Below are 21,509 nucleotides of genomic sequence, written 5' to 3' on the forward strand. Positions count from 1 at the left end.
GCAGCCTGGACCGGGATGGAGGCGGGCGGGGAAAGGCTGCAGAGCTGCGCTGACTTGGTCCCCAGGGGCCGAGGTCGGATGAGGGCTCTGGAGGTGTGGCTGCCGCCCGCCCGCTTCTCACTGCTCCCCGCTCCAGCTCTGAGCCCACTCCCCTCCATTGCCACCCCGCCCTGGCTGGCGCGCGGCTGGCGGGCTGGCTCCGGGCCGGGAGCGCGCAAAGGCTGAGGAGCAGCGGCATGGGGGAGCACCTGTCATGGGAGACTGACGGCTGTGAGTCAGCGGCGCTGGGAGGCCGGGGTGGGGGGCGCGAGTGGGCAGAGGCCGAGAGCATCCCCCGAACCCCGTAGGGGCGACCCAGGCTGGGATTGGCACGGTCCGCGTGTCCACCTCCGTTATGGGCTCCTTTGTGGTGCTGAGAGGAACGCGCACCGGGCCGAGGGCACACTGGCCCCGCGCCGGAGACATTAGCTAGAAATAAGATGGTAATGCGATCCTTTAATGAGTACTTACTTTGTGTGCCAGGCCAAGCTAGGACAGGCACGCTACGTGATCTTCACAGAAGCCTGATGGGTAGGACCTACTGCTGTCTCCATTTTTGCATTAGAGAAAGCTGAAGCACAGGGTGGTTAAGTAAATGGCCCAAGGGCACACAGTCATTAAGTGGTAGACACGCTGAAGGCCTCAGTCTCCCCAGCATGTCAGGGCTGGTTGGAGAGTGGAGACCATACCAGATGGGGAAACTGAAACCCAGAGGAGAGGAGCGATGGTGGGCTGCAGGTGGGATAAGGGCACCCCAGAGCCTCGCTCAAGGAGTGTGCCCAATGCCAGGGCCCTGAGGTCAGGCAGCAGGGTCCATGTGGGTGCCAGCTGGCCTTAGGGGGCTTTAGCTGTGAGAGGGGTGAGAAGGCTGGTGCCAGTGTCCTCACTAGGATGGAGGTTGGGTGAGGGGCTCTATCAAGGGGCTATTTCAAAGTGCACAGATTCTTCCCGGGGCAGAGGATCACGTGATCAGGACCTTAACTATGCACAGCAAGGTGCATTGGGGTGTGTGGGGTGGAAGTTGGGCAGAGGGCCCAGCCCTCTCCAAGGCTCAGAGGCCGGGGCAGTGCGTATTTGATGTGGCCACAGAGAGGGTGCATGGGTCGGGGTGGAGGGAACAGATGAGGCTTGATCTTACTGGTGTTCTGGGGGGTCTGCTTGCTCCCATTCAGATTCTTGGCTGTCTGCCCGCACGAACCCCGACACTCCCTCTAGGCTTCCGCTGAGAGAAAGGGAGTCTAGGCTGGAAGAGATCTCTTCAGATCACTTCCTTCAGCGTCCCCCAGTTATACAACTGAAGAAATTGAGACCCGCCCCAGGGGGTCGTGACTAGCCCAAGATCCCGCTTCTAGAAAGTGTCAATGTGGGTGCTAGAACTCCAGCTTCGTTAAGCTCACACCTGAAGTGCCATCTCTTTTCCCAAACCTAGATCATGGTGGTTTTCAGCCAAGAGGTTAAGGAAAGAAAAGCTGGGGACCCAGTGCCTCCAGGAAAGATTTGAGATCTGAGAGGGACTCTTCCAGAAGGGCCTTCTCACCTGCAGGGGAGGCAGACTGCTTTGGAATAGGGGAAGGCTGGAGCTATCAGTGAGGACCCCACGTGGAAGGTGACGTTTTCTCCATCCCCTGAAGTATCGACAATGAGCTGCTTTCCCCTGGGGATATTTTCCCCCTGTCATTTACCTGAGCTTAAGGCTTGGTTTTCCACGGGGCTAATGAGTCTTCACTGGGGCAGCATTTTATAGTTCAAAGGCCCCTGCAGAAATTTAATGATTTGTGTCACTCATTCATTCAACAAACAAATGCCAGGGCCCGAATTTGAGGATACAATAGTTAACACATCAGATACAAATCTTTCCCCTCACGGGCTTATGTTACAATGGGGGAAGCAGACAATGAACTTAAATTTGTAAACATAGCATACGCCAATGACGAGATATGTTACAGAGGACAATAACGCTGTAAGGGAGGTTTGGTAGGGAGGGCAGTTTCTTTGGTTGGGGCTTCACTGGTTCAGACAGCCCTGATGAAGGAGGCCTGGCCACTTTCAGGTCTTTGGCTACCAGGTCTTTGAATCTCTGACCCTTGCCTTGGAGAAATATTAGTGACAATGATTAGGGCATTGTTTGCCAGACACCATGCTAGAGGCTTTTCGTGTCTCATATCTAATCGTTAGCAACGATCCTGCAGAGCAACTTGTGTCCCCATTTGAAACAGGAGAGAGCTGAGGTGCAGGATAACTAACTAAGTCGTACAGCCAGAAAGGGACTCAGCCAGAGCCGACTGCCCCGGGGCTAGCAGCCCTGAGGTCCACAGGTTGTATCTATGAAGCATCAGGAAGGCCAAGACCCCCTCCCACATCTGGAAAGCCACGCAGAATTATCAGGCGAAACAAACTGAGGGTTAGCCTATCTGTCACTTCAGTGCGTCGTTAGCCTTCCCTGCCGGACGCTGGCCACCTGCCCCTAGATAGACAGTGGCTGGGTTTGGACATTCACACTGGACCACGCACGCAGGATGTAGGTTTGGCAGCAAGAAAACCACAAGATTACCTCCCTGTAATGACTGTGCAAAGGGCCGGGGCATATTTGGCCCCTATGTTAGTGTGTCTAAGCTTTTTTGGAGGAGGGATGGGCATCTGTTAGTCTGGAGATTATTAGTGTCATTCATAGAAGCAGATTTTGTGGATTCCTCCCTGTACCCAGCTTTGGGCCTGCTGTGAGCGGTGGGTGGATTGTCCTGTGTGGCCAGGGCCCCCAAGGAGCTTGAGGCCCAGCCAAGGAGATCTGACATCTTTACAAGCTAAGAACAGTCAGGATGACAGCAGCATGGGGGGCGGTCACCAGGCCTGATTCCTCCTGACTTGGCCACCAACCCTCCAAGCCCACCGCTGCCCATGGCAGGGGCCTGGCAGGGAAGCTCTGAGGTTCTCTCTAGTCTGAGACTGTCTTAGGTGAAGGTGCAATGATGAGGGTGTGAAGCGTGCAGAGAGATCGCTGAGAAGGCAGATCAGACTGGGCCCCTAGCTGGGAGGGGGAGAAAAGGTGGAGAGAGGAGGACAAAGAAGCCCGGTGAACATGCCTCTGGCCTCCGCAGGGCCTGACGCAATAGATGGCTCAGTAGATCCTGGCTGTTTTCTACACAACACAGTGAAAAAGGCAGCTATCGACTCCAGGGGGAATGAATCCCACTCCCTCCCTAAGAGCAGCTCTGGGGAGAAGACATGAGGCCTGGATGATGGGACACCTCTGAGGGGTGAGGGGCACACACTTAGCTCTGGGGATGGTCTTGTCCATACTCTCCCATCCTCAAGATTTGCAGAGTCCCGGCCACGTGGACATGTGGTGAGTAGGAAGGAAAAACAACCGTCCCTGGCTGGGTACGTAAGTTGGTTAGAGTCTCGTCCCAATACACCAAGGTTGTAGGTTCGATCCTCAGTCAGGGCACATACAAGAAGCATCAATGAATGCATCAATAAGTGGAACAACAAATTGATGTTCCTCTTTCACTCTTTCTGACCCTCTCTCTCTCTAAAATCAATAAATAAAAATTTTAAAAAAAGAAGGAAAGGAAAACAACTGGTGGGGGAAGTCCCGACACAGAGATAGAGAAGAGGTGTCTCCTCCCCGCCTCCGCCCTCCATTCCTCTGGAAGGCCTGGGCCCAGGAAACCTTCAAGGCCAGGGAGGGTCTGTTCACTGCTCCTCGACGTGCAGTGTGGGGACCCCCCTCATTCCACATCCCTTTTATCCCCTCAGTGCATCCTCTGGAGAGGCAGCTCCACGAGGCTGCCCGCCGGAACAACATCCAGAGAATGAAGGAGCTGATTGGGAGAAGAGTCAACGTCAGGGCCAGAAACCAGGTACGTAAGCAGGCTCCTCCATCTCAGGCAGGCTGGGGACAGGGTGGTGGGGATACCTCCACCTAGGAGGGACAGCTCCTGGAGCCCGCATTTGCATGGGTTAACTTGAGGGAGGCTCAGGCTGTCCATGTTGTCTTAAGGTTAAGGTCTCTGAGGCCTCGCCCAAGGTCAGGGTCAGGATTCTGAGCCAGGCTTCAGCAATTCCAGAGTTTATAATCTTAACCCCTGTGACCCACCTGAAAGGGATGCCCAAGGAACAAAAGTTAGAGTCAGGACACCAGGGGGTCAAAGGTCAGGAGTAAGAGGCTGGCAGAGAGGTTGACAGAGGCATACATGGAGGGACCGAAGGTAGAGTGGTGGCTCTGGTCAGAAATCCAGAGGTTAGAGACCAAGCGCGACCAGACCAGAAGAGGCTGAGCATGTGTGAGGCAGAAACTTAGCTCAATTCTCTGAGGGCCCTCGGTGCCCACTGAGTGTGTAAAGCTGCTGTGGGCCCCTGCTTGCCTTCGGGGACTCAAAGACCAGCCTGGGAGGCAGACTAGCCCCGCTGACCAGGCCTCAGGTAAGGTTGTGGGTAAGAGGGGGGTTGACAACCCTGCTGGGGAAAGGGACAGAGGGAAAAGCCATTCCTTCTGGTGGGGGACGCTGAGGATAGGCCTGAGTACCATTGGGGGTAGCATCATCTCCCCGCCTTGGGGCCCTGGCTGTCAGGAGCACCTTAGAGGAGAGGTCAGATTGGTCATCTGGTCAATGGAGGCTGAGAAGGTTGGATGCATGATTTCTGACTGCAGCCGAGCTTCTCTGCCTGGGGCGACACAGCAGGGGTATGACTTGGGTCTTCAGTGCCTGTCTGGGACTCAGTACTTAGTAACAGGCATTCTGGGGTTTTCAGGACACTTGTCTGCCTGTTTTCTGGCGGTCCTCACTCACCCCTGGAGAGGTGAGGAGGGCGGAAAGTATTAGTCCTGCCTATATGTTGAGACAGGCACGGGGGGGGGGCAGCAAGTCATCTTAGGTCATCTTAGGTCATCTGGTCTCAGTTCCTGGATAAGCACTAGTGAGGAAGCATGGACTTGTTGGGTGATAGGCTGCTAATGCCAGACTCGTTCATTCATTCCTTCACTTACTCACTCACTCACTCATTGGTTCATTCCATCTATATGTATTTGTGATGGGCTTGCTAGACTGTGCCAGCACTGTGCTAGGAGCTAGGGGCGGAGCAGAACCCCTGGCAGACGTGATGCCTGCCCTTTTGGAGCTGGTGGTCCGGTGGGGCAGGACTGACAGAGCATCACAAACTCTTCCTCCCCACTGTGATGAAGTTGAGAGCATGTAGGGGTTGGAGGGGGCCCACCCACCTGAGGGGTCAGGGTAGGCTTCTGGAGGAAGAGGTGTTTCTGTAGGAGCCAGTGGAGAAGGACAGTGCTCTAGGCAGAGAGGGCAGCATGGGCAGACGCCTTGAGGAAGGAACAACTGGTCCCCAGAGACACCACACAGAGAATTAGTTGTTTCCTTTCGTTGTCCCCTTGCAAGCACAAAACTGTGGGGGGACACTGGCTTCCCCTAGGCCTGCTCAGATGTGACCAAGGCCGGAGACCATGATGAGCTGCCAGGGTGGTCTGAGAATGAGGTGAGGGGTCAGGTCCTTCAGCCCCATTCTGAGGGGAGGAAGGGACAGAACCCCTGCCCTCCGGGGCCCTCAGGGACTTGGAGAATAATCATAGGCCACAGGAACAGGCTTAGAGGGGGAGGCTGGCATTTCTGAGAAGCAGTGGTAGGCAAGGCCTGGCCATGTGGTTTGTCTCAAGAGCAGTGGGAGCCATGAAGTTTTAGGTGGAGGAAGATGGATCTAGTCCTTGTGTTTTACTACATTCATTTCAGCTGCCATCATGTGGAGGAGGAGGGGGCCAGGGTGGGGCTGGTCACCAGAGCCAGCAAAGGCCCTTCCCTTGAAGACCAGCTTCCTGGCTGGGGAGGGGGGAGAGTGTGGGCGTCGGGCCAGGCAGTCAGCCAGCGCCTCACAGGGTTGCTCTCACTCCTGGCAGGTGGGCAGGGTGGCTCTGCACTGGGCCGCAGGTGCAGGGCACGAACAAGCTGTGCGGCTGCTTCTGGAGCACGAGGCTGCTGTGGACGATGTGGATGCGGTACGGGGCCCCTCTGGAGGCGTGTCTATGTGTGCATGTCTGTCTGTCTCGGGGTAGGGGAGGGGCATCAGAGCTCACTCTGGGACTACGAGCCAGCTGTTGTTGCCAGGTGGCCAACGACACTCAGATGTGCAGGGTGGGCAGGGAGTCCACCCCCTTTAGGGGCTTTGAAACTGCACTGGTCCCACTGATTCCTCGCAGTTATAAAGATCTCTCCATTTTCAAGGGCCTTTCAGTTCTCAGAGAGCCTTTTCAGTTCCTCCTGATATCATGTGAGCAAGGAGAGATGCGGACTGCAGGACAGATTATTGGGTGGATTATTAAAAGCCTTATTAGTAAAGGCATCAGGAGGAAATTCTCTCACGATATGCCACAATGCTCTGTCCTGCCTAAAGAGAGGGGAAGGAGGGAGGAAGAGAGGGAAACATCGACGTGTGGTTTCCTCTTGTGCACCCCTACTGGGGACCTGGCCCGCAACCCAGGCGTGTGCCCTGACTGGGAATTGAACGAGTGACCCTTTGGTTTACCTGCTGGCACACAATCCACTGAGCCACACCAGCCAGGGCCTGTCCTGGCTAATTATTTAACCAACACTTTGCATAAAGACTAACAGTCTTACTTAACAAATTGGCAGGCCGCACATTGCTGAGATCGAACACTGAAGAGTAACGGGATCTACAGGTTTGGGGAAAGGGCCGAATCTGACAATGACATTTGACAGGGATACATTTAAGAGTCTATATTTAGCCCTGGCCAGGTGGCTCGGTTGGCTAGAGTGTCATCCCATACACCACAAGTTTTTGGGTTTGAGGGCACGTACCTAGATTTCGGGTTCAATCCCTGGTCAGGGTGCGTAAGGGAGGCAACCAATCGATGTTCCTCCCCCACATTGATGTTTCTCTCTCTCCCCCTTCCTCTCTCTCTAAAAAAATCAATAAAACATATCCTCAGGTGAGGATTAAAAAAAAGAACCTAAATTTAAATTAAAAAAATTATATATTGGGATAAACCCATTGGTACCACACTATAATTTAAATAATTATCATAATTTAAACAATTATCATAGTTGTTTTTCTTTATAATCTAAAATCCCTTTAAATACATCTATAATTAAAACTGTTAACTATATCAGTAAAATTATTTGAGATCAAATCCAAAAATAAAAAAACCCAAACCAAACAAAAATATTATAAACTTCCTGGCAGATACTTAGCATTCATGGAAATTCTTTTCTTTGTCCTGGCTTCTTTCTGCTTCTAGGCCCTTCCAGGGGGAGGGCTTGATTACAACCTACCTCCCCACTCCTCCCTGCACCTGCTTAGGCCTCGTTCAGAGGTGACTCTGGAAGGAGAATGTCTGGGACCCTTACTCTGAGTTTCCCAATAAAACTCCGGACCTCCCTTTGGTCAGCCCTTTGCCCACAAAGATCCCCACCGTGACCGCTGCTCTCTGTGATTCCTTCCTTGAGGGGCTGAGTGAGAAAAGAAGACATGAGGGAGAAGAGTAAGAGAGTGCTTCCATAAATCCGTTTCCTTTGCAAATAGCAATGAGTATGTCTTGAAAAATAAGAAGGCCGGTGGGCACGCCTACTTTAGTAACAGGAGGGTGGAGGAGACACCGGAGAGGGGGAATCTGCTGTTGGTCTTTAGTGATATGCCCGAGGGCTCTGCTCTCGGAAGTGCCTGGAACTAGGACTTGGGGCTCCCAATGGCGCTGTGACTTGCGTGACTCTCCTCCCCCAGCCAGAAGCCTTAACCCTTTCAATTCCCAAGCTCCAGGACTCTGCCCTAGGCGTATCCATTCCCTCCCTCGCCCAGCCAGCCCACATTGCTGATGTTCTCCCAGGGGCTGAGCTCTGAGTCCGTCTGGGTCTCTGAGACTCTTTGCTCTAGCTAAGGCCAGCTCCAGCGCCCATGTGAGGTGCTGTGGCAGGTCCCGCACCTTCCGTAAGATTTCAGGAGGAAGGTCTTAAATTCTTGTGGTCACTGCTGGCTCTTTCTTTCAGCTTCTGCTCAATTTTTTTCTGTCCTCTTGAAATTTTGCACAAAACCCCTTTGTCTCTCATAGATAAAGAGAACATTTGGAAGGTTGCCAGATGGGAGGGAGGTTGGGAGGATGGGTGAAAAAGGTGAAGTGGTTAAGCAGTACAAATTGGTAGTTACAGAATAGCCACGGGGATGTAAAGTACAGCATAGGGAGTATAGTCAATTATATTGTAATAACTCTCCTGGCTGGTGTGGCTCAGTGGGCTGAGTGCTGGCTGGCCTGGGAACCGAAAGGTGGCTGGTTTGATTCCCAGTCAGAGCGTCGTGCCTGGCCCAGGACCCCAGCTGGGGGCATGCAAGAGGCAACCAATCGATGTCTCTCTCCCTCTCTCCCTCCCTTCTCATCTCTCTAAAATAAATAAATAAATAAAATCTTTAAAATCATAATGTTATAATAACTACAGGGTGGGGCAGAAGTGGGTTTACAGTTGCATGGAAAATAATACAATAATTAATAAATGATAATGCAAGAACACACTCTGTGTTTCGTGTACTGACAACTGTAAACCGACTTTTGCCCCACTGTGTACGCATGATGTCAGTGGTACCGCATTTATCAGAGTGGTCGCTTCATAAGTTATATAATGTCTAATCACTGGGTTGAGCATCTAAAGTTAATACAATATTGTACATCAACTGTAATTGAAAATTACAAAATTATTTTAAAAATTAACCCTTTTTCTCTACCCTGGCATCACCCCTAACATGGATCTCAGCTCCTCTCCCTGACTTCCATGGAGACCCCACACCCAAGGCTTTTGGTGTGGGGCAGGCTGTTCAAAATAAGAGATGGGGGGGATTTACATGAAAACAATGTAAAAATCTTAAAATCCTCTTTTACATTCCTGTTCTTTAAAGTCCTTTGGTGCTGCCCCTGTCGTGGGCTCAGCCTCTGCTTCCTCCCACTTGCCCTCCCCCCAACCCTCCTTCAGTTCTGTCCTTGTCTTCTGCCACCCTTCCCCCCCAATTCTTGCCATTTCTAAAGCAGGGCTGTGAAGCTGGCTTTGGGTGTTCCGGTGCCTGCTGGGTTTCACCTTTCACCCCAACCACATGTCAAAGCCTTTACCTAAACAGGAGGAATCCTGAGTGCCAGCCACAAAGACCCCCTTTCCTGTCACCCCTTCTTGTGGAGCCAGTGGGGAGGCAGCTGTGACCAGGGTGTTTCATATAGGTGCTGCGATGCCCCCCACCCCTGTCCAGGTCCAGACTGAAACTGAGGCTGATTCAGGACTTGGAGCCGGCCAGCCCTGTCCTCTGGCCGCTGCCCTAGGACCTGGGAGCTTGGAGCATGCTGGCGTGGGAGCAGATTAGGGGGACACTGACTGACACCTTGGTTCTCCATGAGGTGGGCTTCGCATCTTTGCTCCCAGCTGGACGGGGGAGCCTTGGCTCCTTATGCTGGCAGGGAGATTCCTTGGCCCATCAGAATGAGGCCCCACCGTGGGCTCATTCTGTGTATGACAGGCCTTGGGGCTTGCTGGGGGGGCTAGAGCCATATTTCTGGCCTATGAACAACACCTGACTTACAGACACACCTCGGGGTGCCCAACACTGAGGGAAAACAGCACAGCCTCTAGGCCAAAAGGGGTGATGGTCCGCCAGGCCTCTGTTCTGCTCACACCTGGCTTGATGCCACCACAGCCAAGGAGAGAGAGTGAAAACTCATCTCGGAGGGCAGCTAGCTGTCGATGCGTCCTGGGAGGGGAGTCTGGAGGCTTAGGGGTACTCTTCACTGAGTGAGGAAGACTCAGAGGAAGTGGGGCAAGGGCTGCCCTCAGAGGCAGGACCCCATGAGGACCGAGGTCAGTGAAGGGGCTCTGATGAGCCTGGAGCACCCCACAGGGGTTGAGGAAGAGCACCCTGCAAACGCGCCGGACTGCCATCAGAGGAAGGCCCAAGCATATCCTCAGTCTCTGCAAAGGGCCAGTGGGGCGGGAAGCACAGGGATACAGAGCAGAGGGAGGGACTTTCTCACGGTGAGCGGCATCGGACACCACGGTGGCTGTCTTGTGCGGTGGTGAGGTGCTGTCCCGGCACATGGGCACACTTAACTCCTTCAGCCTGAAGGATGTTCTGTCGGAGATTTAAATAGCTGATTCTCAAACGCCAGCCCAGGAGGAGGTCTTCACCAGTCACAGCAAATCAGAGAATAAGAACAATGTAAGGTAGTTTTTGTGAAAACTGTATTTACAAAGAGTATATTCTGAGATTGGCTCCTTCCAATTTTTTTTTGTGTTAAAACAGTCCCTCTTTATGAAGTGATGGTGACAGCAGCTAGTATCTGCTTCGCTGAATTTTATTTAGCACCCTCCCCACCCGGCAGAAGTTTACAATAGTACATCAGCCTCTGTTTCTAAAACATTTCCTGGACTTTCAATTCTTAAAGCTAGGAGCTCCTTGGCCTGGGTGGCACTTATGGTCCCTTATGTGGTATGATTTCGTACTGCAGCCACGTCTCCTCACACCCTCCTCCCCGCCTCCCCTCTGTCCTCTCCCCTAGTTTGGGATGAACGCGATTCTCCTGTCTGCCTGGTTCGGCCACTTACAGATTCTTCAGATCCTGGTTAACTCGGGAGCCAAGATCCACTGTGAGAACAAGGTAAGGCCCCAGCCGGCAGCCCACTTGACCCCACTGCCCCCACTGCCTCTTTCCCCTGCCCTCCAACTGCACAAATCTGCCCCCACCTCTGCCATCTATCTGCCCATCGCTGCCCCCTTCAGTCCCCCACATGCCTTGGCCTGCCCCAGTTTGCCTCCTGAAAACCCAGCTGAGTTCAGCTTGGTGAAGCTGGGGTCCTCTCTGCTCCCACTGGCGCTGGGAGGAGGGCCTGAGGTGCCTCTTCCATCAACACTGAACACCTCTTTCTTCTGATACCCGCCCCGTCCTCCACCACTCTAGACGTCAGGACAGTTGCCAGCGGTCTGACCAGCCTGCTGATTCGCAGAAGACAACACAAGTAACATCCTCAGAGGGTGGTAGGAAGATTAAATGACAGGGAGGTGGAGGTGCCCCTCCCAACTCCCCAAGGGCCCTGCCTCCTTTGTGCTCAGGGTGGAGGGATAGGAAGAAAGCAGCAGTTACCAAACCCTGGGACCTTGGGTTAGTTATTTTACCCCCTGAGTCTCAGTTTCCCCTTTGGAAACGGGGGTGCTAGGACCACCTCCGAGCTGTGGGAGGAGCAAGTGCAGTGCTGTGTGTAAAGTCCCTGGCACAGCGGCATCGGGCATAGGAGGGGCCCGGCAGTCCTGTCCCTCGCTGCTCACTGGTGTGGGCGGGGGTTGGAGCAAGGAGGGCCCAGCCAGTCAGAGTGCCCGGGACCCCTGCACTGTGGTTCTAAAGGAAATGCAAACGTCTTGGCCCAGTGCTGTTAGGCAGGGGTTCTCAACCTGGGTCCTTAGGATTCAGGGATCCAGGGATTTGGACCAGGGAAAGAACGTTTTTTTTACTAGCTTCTGCCTTAAAATTTAGCATTTCTTTCAATGATGAATGAATGCAAGGGTGGAAGTGGCATGGTCTCTTGAGGCCATGGCTGGGAAGTCACATGATAATGTGCCCACCCCATTCTATTGCTCAAAATCTATCACACGGCCAGCCTAGATTTGGGGGGTGGAGAACATTGGGTTCCCCCTCTTGACAGGAGCAGTACGGTCCCAGCACTTAGGTGTTTCCAAGGGTGGAAGGAATAGCAGTGACCATCTTTGCTGACAGTGTGCCCAGCTCTACTTTCTATCCCTTGTCCGGGTCCTCCCCGAGGTATTCATCCCACCTTTAGAAGAGCCGAGCCGAGTGTTGGGCCACAAGACTGTTCGTTATTCCTGTCTGCTCAGCCTGAAGCGTTCTCTTTCCCTGGCTTACCTTGCCAGTCATCAGTGATATTTAAAGTTTTACTAAATTAGAGTCTGCATTAAAATGTCATCAGTTTTCTCATTAATATTCTACAGTGCATTTAGTCATCTTTGCTCCCTAGTCTCCTCTAATCTTGTGACAATTTTTCAGTCTTTCCTTGTTTTTTACGACTTTGGCACTTTTGAAGAGTACTGGTCAAGTATTTTATAGAACGTCCTTCATTTTGGTTTGTCTGATTATTAGATTGGGCCATGAGAATTTTGGAAGAAAACCACAGCGGTCGAGTGCCTTTCTCGCTTCGTGCTGTTAGGGGGCACATGACGCCATAGGCGGCGAGAAAACCACACCGGGTGTTAGACTGTGGGGTCAGCCAGATCTTGGTTCAGCGACCTCAGTGCTTGAGTTCTCATTAGGGAAGAACTCAGAGCCAAGACTTAAAGTGTAAGATAAGGTTTATTTAGAACAGAGGCAGAAGAAGGGGGCCCTAGGAGATTAGGAGAGAAGAGAGTGAAGGTCCTGGGCCTGGGGAGGGGACAAGTTTCGGGCATGCTCCCCGAGGGAGAGCACTCCGGGTCCTCCTCCTAAAGGCTTTTAAGGGTGGATATTTTAGGGGGGGTTCCAGGGGAGGATCTCAGTAGAATAGTCATGAGCTTTCCAGGTGTGTCCTTTCAGGGTAGTGGTTCCCAATGATTGGTCAGTGCAGGGCGGGGCCTCATTAGTCAGTGCAGCTAGCTGGTCCTGAGGTCGGCCCACTTGTCTGGTTTTGCTGTTTCTCTGGGCCTGGAGCTGGAACACAACTGAGATATTATCCCAAGGGGTCAGTGCTTCGGGGAGTGGTCACGTAAGGGCTTGCGTGGGGGTTCAGTGAGGCTATTCTCCTGCCCCTCCTTCCTCTACAGGGGTCTACCACATGACTAGTGACATGCCAGGGGAGGAAAGCTCGGGTGAGGGTCCAAACCGCACAACCAGTGATATAAAAGATCATGCAGTATGCTGGGGGGCAAGATGGGGGGAAGGTGACCCTCGGGATGAGGCCTTGTTTCCCAGGTTTGTCTATTGCCAGGCACCTGGGGCTGTTTGCCCTGGTGACCTTCTGTGCCTGGCCCATTGTCCTTGTTTTGCTCACATCTGTCTACCACAGCATCAACATGATTTGACACTGATGATGTTGCTTTGATCCAATTCTGACACCAATTCCTATGTGAGTGCTTTTCCATGCCACCAGGTAATTAACTCAATTCTCCACAGACAATGACCTGCTGTCCCGCAAATTTATCTCAGTTCTGATGCCATCTACCTGGAGACAGCGTCAGATTCCACAGGTTAAGGGCTCCACTTCAGATGCCAATCCCAAGTCTAGGTTGTTATCTGGGCTTCCCACAAACCCCTCCCCAGGTCCAGATTATTTGTTAGGGCGGCTCTCAGAACTCAGGACGCTCATTTACTACTCGATTACTGGTTTATTACCAGTAATAAAGGATATAAATCATCCTTTATCCTTATTAAAGGATATAAATCATCACTAGCCAGATGAAGAGATTCATAGGATCAGATCCTGAGCAAAGGAGCTTCTTGTTGTCGTAGAGTTTGGGGCCCATGGATGCATTCTGGTTCACCAACCCAGAAACTCTCCAAACTCCGCCCCCCTCTTTTTTTTTTTGGTGGAGGCTTCATTACATAGACATGATTGATGCAGTCCTTGGCCACTGGTGCTTGATTCAATTGCTTCTGTTTTCTCCCTTCCTACATGTCAGGGGGTGGGACTGAAAGTTTCAACCTTCTAATCAAGGTTGGTTCCCCAGGCAACCAGCCCCCATCCTTAGGAGACTAGGGGGCTTGCCCAGTCTCCTCATTAACATAACAAAAGACACCTTTTCCAAAGGTTTTAGGAGCCCTGTTCCAGGAACATGGTCAAAGACTAAATATATATTTCTTATTATAAATCACAATATCACTCTTGGTCACTTAATTAAAGGAGTGTCTGCCAGGTTTCTCCATTGTAACGTTAGCATTTCCCCTTTCCATGATCTATTGTTAGAAACTCTCTGTGGTTTTAATTTGCCTTTCGGTAATGACTAATGATGTCAGATATCTTTTCATGTGCTTATTTTTCTCCCATATTCTTTGATGTCCAAATTATTTTTAATTGTGTCGTTTAATTTCTCATTGATGAGTTTTTAGAGTTCTTTATAAATTTTCAACGCATTTAAGAATAAATTACAGACACCGGTGTACTTATCTTTACTTCAGCATACCTGTCCGTAGCTAGGGTTGAATTTCTTTACCTACAATGAAATACACGAATCTTAAATTTATATTCTCTGAGATTCGACAAATGCTGCCCCTGTATGCTCCAAACCACTGTCAGGATGTAAAACATTGTTCATTGGTTTTTATGACCTGCCGACTGTTGCAATCTGTTCGAAAAGCAATGCTTTAAACAATCTAGCTGTAGTGCAAGGCCAGGGTAGAGGCTCTGGGCTGTAAGCATAGGATTTGCAAACCTCCCTCATTTCAGTTGCTTCTGGGGCAAGAGACCGTGTCCTCACAGTGTGTGAGAAGGGCCTCCCCTGCAGACTGCAGGGACCACCCTGGGCTTGTTTCCAGGACGGCCTGACTTTACTGCACTGCGCAGCCCAAAAAGGCCACGTGCAGGTGCTGGCATTCATAATGGAAGACCTGGAGGACGTGGCCCTGGACCATGCTGACAAGGTGAGAATGGCATCAAGGCTGTCCTTTCCATTGGGCCTGGGGCTCCTGGGGCCACTTGTGCCCATTCCTTGGGTGCGTCCTTTGAGCTATGGCTAGTGCAGGCTGGACCCCACCTCAAGGAGCTGCTGGTCTAGAAAGGGCATTCGGGCGCAGATGAGCAGGGCAGAGGCAGAAACATGGTCAGCTCCTTCCGAGAGGCTCTTACAATGACTGGACAGGCTCGAGAAGGGAGCCACTACTTTCTGCTTCCGGGAAGCAGTGGCATGCGGTAAATGAACTGAATTGGAGCGGTAAGGTTAGAAAAAGCAGAAGGGAGATTTCAGTGGGGAGGGACCCACTAGTGGCCTTGTTGGGAAGTTGGGTCTGGGCTTTCCAGGCAGGGTGTGTGGAGTGAGGGGAAGGGGAAGTATCTGGGGTGGGAGAGGCCACTACAAGCCCAGAGTGGTTGGGGAAATAGAGGCCAGGTGCGCAGGGCACAAAGCTTCACTGTCTTATCTTCCTGGTCAGCTGGGAAGGACAGCATTTCACCGGGCTGCTGAGCACGGGCAGCTGGATGCTCTGGACTTCCTTGTGGGCTCTGGCTGTGACCACAGTGTCAAAGACAAGGTACTGTGACCATGGGACCCAGGGGAGGGCCAGGCTCTGGGCTCCTGACTGAGGTGGGTGCTGGCAGCTCACCTGTGCCTACTGCTAACTCCAACTTGCTGGAGGGGCGGGTGGCCCAAAGACCAGAGCGGGTCCGATGTTCGTCTGGCAGGTGCTTTTTGAGCACATGCTATGGGCCAACCCTGAGCTACAGGTGAGGAACACAAAGATGCCCAGGACACAGTTTCTTACTCAAAGAATTCAATGGCACAATCCTCATAAAGAGCTGTGGTCCAGTGTGGGGAGTCAGGATTGACTCAGATTGGCTGGCAGTGCTGGATTCTGTTGGGAGCATCTGTTTTGGAGATGTGGGAAGAGTTAGGGGGATGGTAGCCACACACCTGTGGTTATTTGCTTTCTTTGTTGTTTCGTAAATACGATTATGGACAAAGTAGGAGAGCACTGAAGAGGGAGCATTTTGTTCGGGTGGATTTAACTAATCTGATAAGGGGTAGGCGGGAGGGCCTACCCTGCAAATGACTCCTAGCAATGGTCCATTGTGAATGGTTAGGCAAATGTGTTGCAGCAGATTCTAAACAATGCTTCCAACAAAGGGATGGAATCCATTTTTAATCCTCTGATTCCTGTGCGTGGACAGAGAGCTCACAGACAAATATACGGCAGGGTCTTTGAGTTGGAAGGCATCTCCAGCGGGGCCAGTTCAACCTCTCATTTTACAGATGTGGAAATGGAGGGCCAGGAAGGAGAATACTCTAGCCAAGGTCACACAGCAAGACAAAGGTCAACGTGTATTTAGAACCAGCATCCTGATGCCTTGTGCTTCTCCCTCTCACCAGGCTGTCTCCTGGGGCACAGCCCACAGGCCCGCACTGCATCCATCTGTCCTCATTCACCCTTCAGGGATGAAAAGGCTGAGTCGGGTCCTGAGAATCCAGGCCGATTTCCTTCCTTTTGGAAATGTGGCTGGAAATGGGCATGCTCAAAGCTGGGCACAGGGCATGGAGGTGGGATTACAAAGAGGCAAAAGGACAGGCCCTGCCAGGACACAGCTACCCAGGAGGCAAAAAATGATTGTGCTCGGGGCCCAAGGAGAGCAAGAGCAGCCAAAGCAGAAAACAAGAAAAGTCCAGCTTGAGTGAACTTGCTCAGAATCTTGCAATCAGAAATTCCAGAAAGACACATTTAAAATTGCACGCCCCTGTAAAGTTTGATGTATTCAGATGAGGAATATTTTCATTCGGAACTTCCTCTGGGGTGGTGGCACAGGAAGCTTCTCAAGGCTCTGACTCTTGCTAGGACCCCACCTGTCAGAACACCACAGTGACAGGACGATGACCACATGCAGTGTGACACAGGTGCTGTAATGGAAGGGAGGCTTTGGGGGTCCAGAGGGAGTGATTAATTCCACTGGGAATGTGGAGGGGATGCTGAGAGGCCGGGCACCTCCACCGCGGAGGGCCCTGGGCCCAAGGCCGAGCCCTCCTTCAAGCTGGCTCTCCTGTCTCTGAGCGCCCACCCCCCTGCCCAGGCCAGGCAGAATTCAAGGGCAATGTTGGGGGTCCCTGCCACATGCAGCTTCAAAGGGCAGGATGTGGGTGTTTATAACCCGGAAGGAAGAAGCCAGCACTGCCCTGTGTGGATAGCCCTGCTAGCTGGGAGCACACGTCAGGCCCCGCTCAGTCCCTTTGCGTTTCTTTGGACACAGAGGCTTCACCCTGTGGTCACAGTCCCACAGCCTGCTGCCCGCTTGCTGCGGAGCGCTGACTAGTGCACTACCTGTTCATCTGCAGACAGGTGGGAGAGAAGCAGAGCAGAGCTGGGAGGATTTTTGACACTTGGTTTTTATTTATTAATATAATATGGCTGTCATCATGAAGGAAACTTAAATGTTTCACCTCTGACCCCAATAAGGTAGTTAGTTGTAGCTGTTCTGTGCATGTGTGAATCTATCGTGGGGGAGGGGGATATGTTTTTAACTCTTAAGTACTGCTTGGGCTTGGTGTATGTTCACATCCTCAACAGCCCTTTAAAGATATGTGCCCAGCTGTGAATGGCCCCTCTCCTGAAGGGACAGAGACAGGCCAGAGCGGGGAGGAGCTTGAGCTAGGAGGTCCCCATGACTGGCTCAGCTAGATGCGTCCCAGGGGCCTCTGGGGTGTGAGGAATGGCCAAAGCTGCATCTTCCCTTCTGGATGCTGCTGTGGGTTCCTCATGGGTCCTCTTTAGGGACATACTTTATCTCTGGCCACTGCCAGCTGTCCTCCTTTGCTGGGGCCCCTTCCACAGTAAGATGCCCTAAGCAGGCTCCCCTTGTGGGGGGCACCTCCAATACAGAGAACATTGTGCCTTCCCCCCACCACACGGAGCCACCTCTCTAGGCTCTGTCACTGTCACCTTTGGACTTCTCAAGTGTGAGGCAACTACCAGTCCTTTGGCTCTCAAGTTCCAGGAGACACATGTCAAGCTCTCGTCACATTATTTACTCATTGAACAAATACCTGTTGAGTGTCTGCCATGTGCCCCAGGTCCTATTCTAGGCACTGGGGGGACTTCAGAGAACAAACTAGAAATCCCCCCGTGTGGCGCTTGTGTTCTAACAACAGAGTCAGACAAACAATGAGCACAGCACACGCATGAGTGGTGAAGGCATTAGAAGGCTGTGGAGAAAAGGAAAAGTTGAGCAGGACGGGGGATCAGGAGGAGAGGCGAGTTCCCGCTGTAAACTGTGTGGTCAGGGTGGGCCCACTATTCCATACGAAGCTAAGGATGTCTTGAGCAAGACCAGGAGGTGAGTGACTGGGCCCGGGAGAGTCTGGAGTCGTGGCCTTGAGCAGAGGGAGGGGATGGTGATCTGGGTCCCTGGTGAGGGATCAGCTTTGGACAGAAGCATAGAAAGTAGGGATTTTTTTTAAAGTAATGTGTCTGCCTTGAAGTGTAAGGGAAGAGAGATCGGGGCTTGGCCCTTGAAAGTGCCCCTGGGGCATAGTTTTTGGCCCAGCCCTCAGGGCTGCAGCTTGTCATGGCCTTGCTCGGAGACCTGGAGGTGTCGCTTCCCCTCTCTGGATCTCAGTTTTCATGCCTATAAAATAAGGGGTGGCCCGGCAGCCCCAGAGCCTGGGAAGCTCTGCGATGCTACCAGCCCCTTCTTGCAGGAGGGGAACACGGCCCTTCACCTGGCCGCTGGCAGGGGCCACCTGGCTGTGCTGCAGCGACTCGTGGACATCGGGCTGGACTTGGAGGAGAGGAATGTGGTGAGTTGCCCCCTGGAGGGTGCGGAGATGGGTGACATTCCCTCCCCACCTTCGAGGACCCCACAGCCCGTGGTTCAGCCTGGTTTTCCCTGGTAGAGGTCCCGAAGCCAGGAGCTGAGGACAGACACAGGGTATGACACGAATAACGCCCGCCCTTTTTATTACAAAATCTTTCATTGAAAATCATAAGTGTGTAATTCTGTAACATAACAGTATCACACTCAAGCACACCATATGGCATTGTAGGTGAAATGCTCAAATTGCTGTCCCTCTGGTGTGGGATGTTCACGTACCCTCCCAACCACACTCAAGCAAGCCTTACTTCTGCCGGACCCTGTATGTTCTTGAACTAACAGCCCACCAGGAAAAGCTAAGCGGTGGTGTGAAGGCTTAGTGGGGCACTGGGCAGCATGGGGGATGACCAAGCAGTCACACACAGCGTGTGCGCTCAAAGGGGGAAGTCTCCGTGGCCAGGATGGTCAGGGATGGCTTCCTGGAGTAGGAGGGAATGGACAGAGAGCAGCTCGAGGCTGCTTAGAGGGCGAGCAGAATGGGAGCAGGGGGTGGAGGAGGGGGTGAATGTACCACGTGAACCTCAAAGGTGCGGGGCTCAGGGAACTGCCGGTAACCAGGTCACTGTGTTCGGTAGCTGGACAGCGCAGAGCTCCAAGGGCCCTGCAGCCTGGCACGAGGGCGTCCTCTGGCCTCAGGGTCTGGCTGCAGCCTCCTGCCATCCTCATACTGCTCCCGTGTCTTCCAGGAAGGTCTGACTGCCCTGCACGCGGCTGTTGAAGGGATCCACCCTGACTGTGTGCAGCTGCTCCTGGGGGCTGGGAGCAGCGCGAACACTCTCACCCAGGTAGCCGGGCCTCCCCACGACTGACATCTGCCCTGGGCTGCTGAGCTGTAACCGTGTCAACGGTAACAGCTGCAGTGATTTCTGAACATTGTGCGCACAGAGGCTATGAGGCAGCAGGCCCAGCGTCTGGTCTGGGCCTCGCCACTGCTGAGCTGTCGTGATCCGGGCAAGCGACTTAGCCTCTCTGAGCCTCTTTTCCCAACTACAAAATGGGGATGATACACACTTGTTTACATTGCCGTGAGGATTACACCCTTAGCGCAGGCCGGGGCACAAACGAGCTCAACACCTGTGTGTGTCTCCCTATTGCTGGGCACTCGGTAGTTCACAGAGTGCCTTGGAAAAGCGCCTCCTATTTTACAGGTGAGGAAGCGGAAGCTCACAGAGGGTCAGTGACTCTCCCAGGTCACAAGCTGGTAGGAAGCGGAGCTGAGTCTGAGAAGCCTGTTGTCCTTACTCCAGAGCTCAGCGAGGCTTTGCCCCACCCAGGTCCTCAACAGGAGGCCCACCTACACGGGGCCCCTCCCAGCCTTCAGAGCTGGGGCCAGGGTGTGACTCAGGGACAGGCCCCTTCTCTCCCTCATCACTGAGCTCCTGTCAGCAACTCAGAAACGCTCCCTTGGGTCCTGGAAAGGAGGGCTGTGGCCCTTCTGTTGGGAGTCGGTGTTTTTGTTTTGTTTTGTTTTTTAGATCAATGACAAGTAGTTTTTTGGCTGGTTAAATTGCATCAGGGTCTGGAATTCCTGGGTCTTTATTCCAGGGTCTTTATTTGTTCCAAATTTTAATAATAAGGCAAAAATAAATAATAGCAAAAAAGTTAAAAAACAGAGGAATTAAAATGGTATGCTACAAATATTTATTTGACACAAAGGAAAACGGTCAAGTAGAAATAGAAGAAAAAAATGGGAGACATGCAGAAAATAAATAACAAAATGGAAATTGTAAATTTAATAATATCAGTGTTAAACCACCCTAAGTGTGAATAGTGCTTTACAAGCTACAAAACACTTAATTTACAGAACTCCCTTAGAAGGCGTGGGAGCCACTAGCCGAGGGGTGTGGGGGTTGGGGGACCCCAAGGCCCAGAGGGGGAAAGTAGCTGCCTCAGGTCGCCAGCTCTGTCCCTCTGGGGTTGCTCTTTGGGCAGCGAGGCCCTTTCTCTGTGCCCAGCACAGTCTCTGTACTGGGCGGTCTGTATAGAAGGAAGCACAGGAACTTAGAGACGGGGAGGCCATGTCCAGCCGATGGTGGTCGCTGGTGGGATGGGGGCTGCCAACTTCACTGGGCCTTGTGCTTTAGCCTTGGCTTGAGGGTTCTGGCAGGAGCCACATTCCGTCACGAAATCCCCTCCCCTCGAAGTGTCGTACAGCAGGGTTCCGAGGAGGGCACACCTAGAGTGACTGTACTTCCCATGGGGAGGTGGACTAGCTCCCACCCACCCTGTGCTCCCGGACAGGACTTTGTGAGGGCGACCAACTCATCCCGGTTTGCCCCCATGTTGGCAAGCTGGGACAGTCGGTCCCTTGGTGGGGCCTGCCTGGCACCGAGCAGATGTGTCTTATGTGAGATCCTGTTGGGCCAGGAGTGGGCTCTGAGTGGAGGTGAGCACGTAGAAGGCCTGTCCAGGAAGAAGCCCTCGCCCTGGCCCTGCCAGGGACAAGCTGGGACAGGCTGACCAGTGCCAGCCAGGCAGCATGTGCCGCGTGGGCTTTGCCCTGTGCTGGCAAATCTTTGAATACCAGCTCCTCAGAGGCTATGCTCTGCGTGTCTTCACCAGCTGAGGAACTGTGCAGGCTTTGGCCCGTGCTCTGGATCTGTGACAGGAGGCGGGGAAGGGCTGAGCTCACAGCGAGCCCCTGTCACCAGTCACCAGGCCTGGGCGAGTCACTGATTTATTTCGCTTCGGAGTTTAAGGGGGATAATAGTCCCGGGGTGGGGAGGTGGGAGTGTAAGAGAAAATGGCATGATGAATTCCAGTAAGCCCCTCTGCGAGGGGTCCTTAGGAAGGTGCACTGATTCCTGTTTTCCTCTAGAAAGAGCAGAGCTGCCTGCACTACGCAGCCCTCAGTGGCTCTGAAGACGTGGCCCGGGCGCTCATCCACTCAGGGGCCTGCACCAACGTGTCGGATCGTGTAAGTGTGGGGGC

General features: G+C 52.8%; 1 protein-coding gene across 1 annotated transcript in view; it reads left to right on the top strand.

The window, feature by feature from the left end:
* Positions 1 to 236: 236 nt before the first annotated feature.
* Positions 237 to 21,509, top strand: part of ANKDD1A (ankyrin repeat and death domain containing 1A) — a 37,713-nt gene continuing 16,440 nt past the window's right edge. The window contains 10 exon segments of the mRNA XM_053928536.1: positions 237 to 270; positions 3,796 to 3,899; positions 5,945 to 6,046; positions 6,048 to 6,074; positions 10,589 to 10,687; positions 14,543 to 14,647; positions 15,155 to 15,253; positions 18,406 to 18,504; positions 19,265 to 19,363; positions 21,397 to 21,495. Of these exon segments, the coding sequence (XP_053784511.1) occupies positions 237 to 270; positions 3,796 to 3,899; positions 5,945 to 6,046; positions 6,048 to 6,074; positions 10,589 to 10,687; positions 14,543 to 14,647; positions 15,155 to 15,253; positions 18,406 to 18,504; positions 19,265 to 19,363; positions 21,397 to 21,495 (867 nt within the window).

Source organism: Desmodus rotundus, chromosome 7 (genome assembly GCF_022682495.2).
Source record: "Desmodus rotundus isolate HL8 chromosome 7, HLdesRot8A.1, whole genome shotgun sequence".
NCBI classification, from domain to species: domain Eukaryota; kingdom Metazoa; phylum Chordata; class Mammalia; order Chiroptera; family Phyllostomidae; genus Desmodus; species Desmodus rotundus.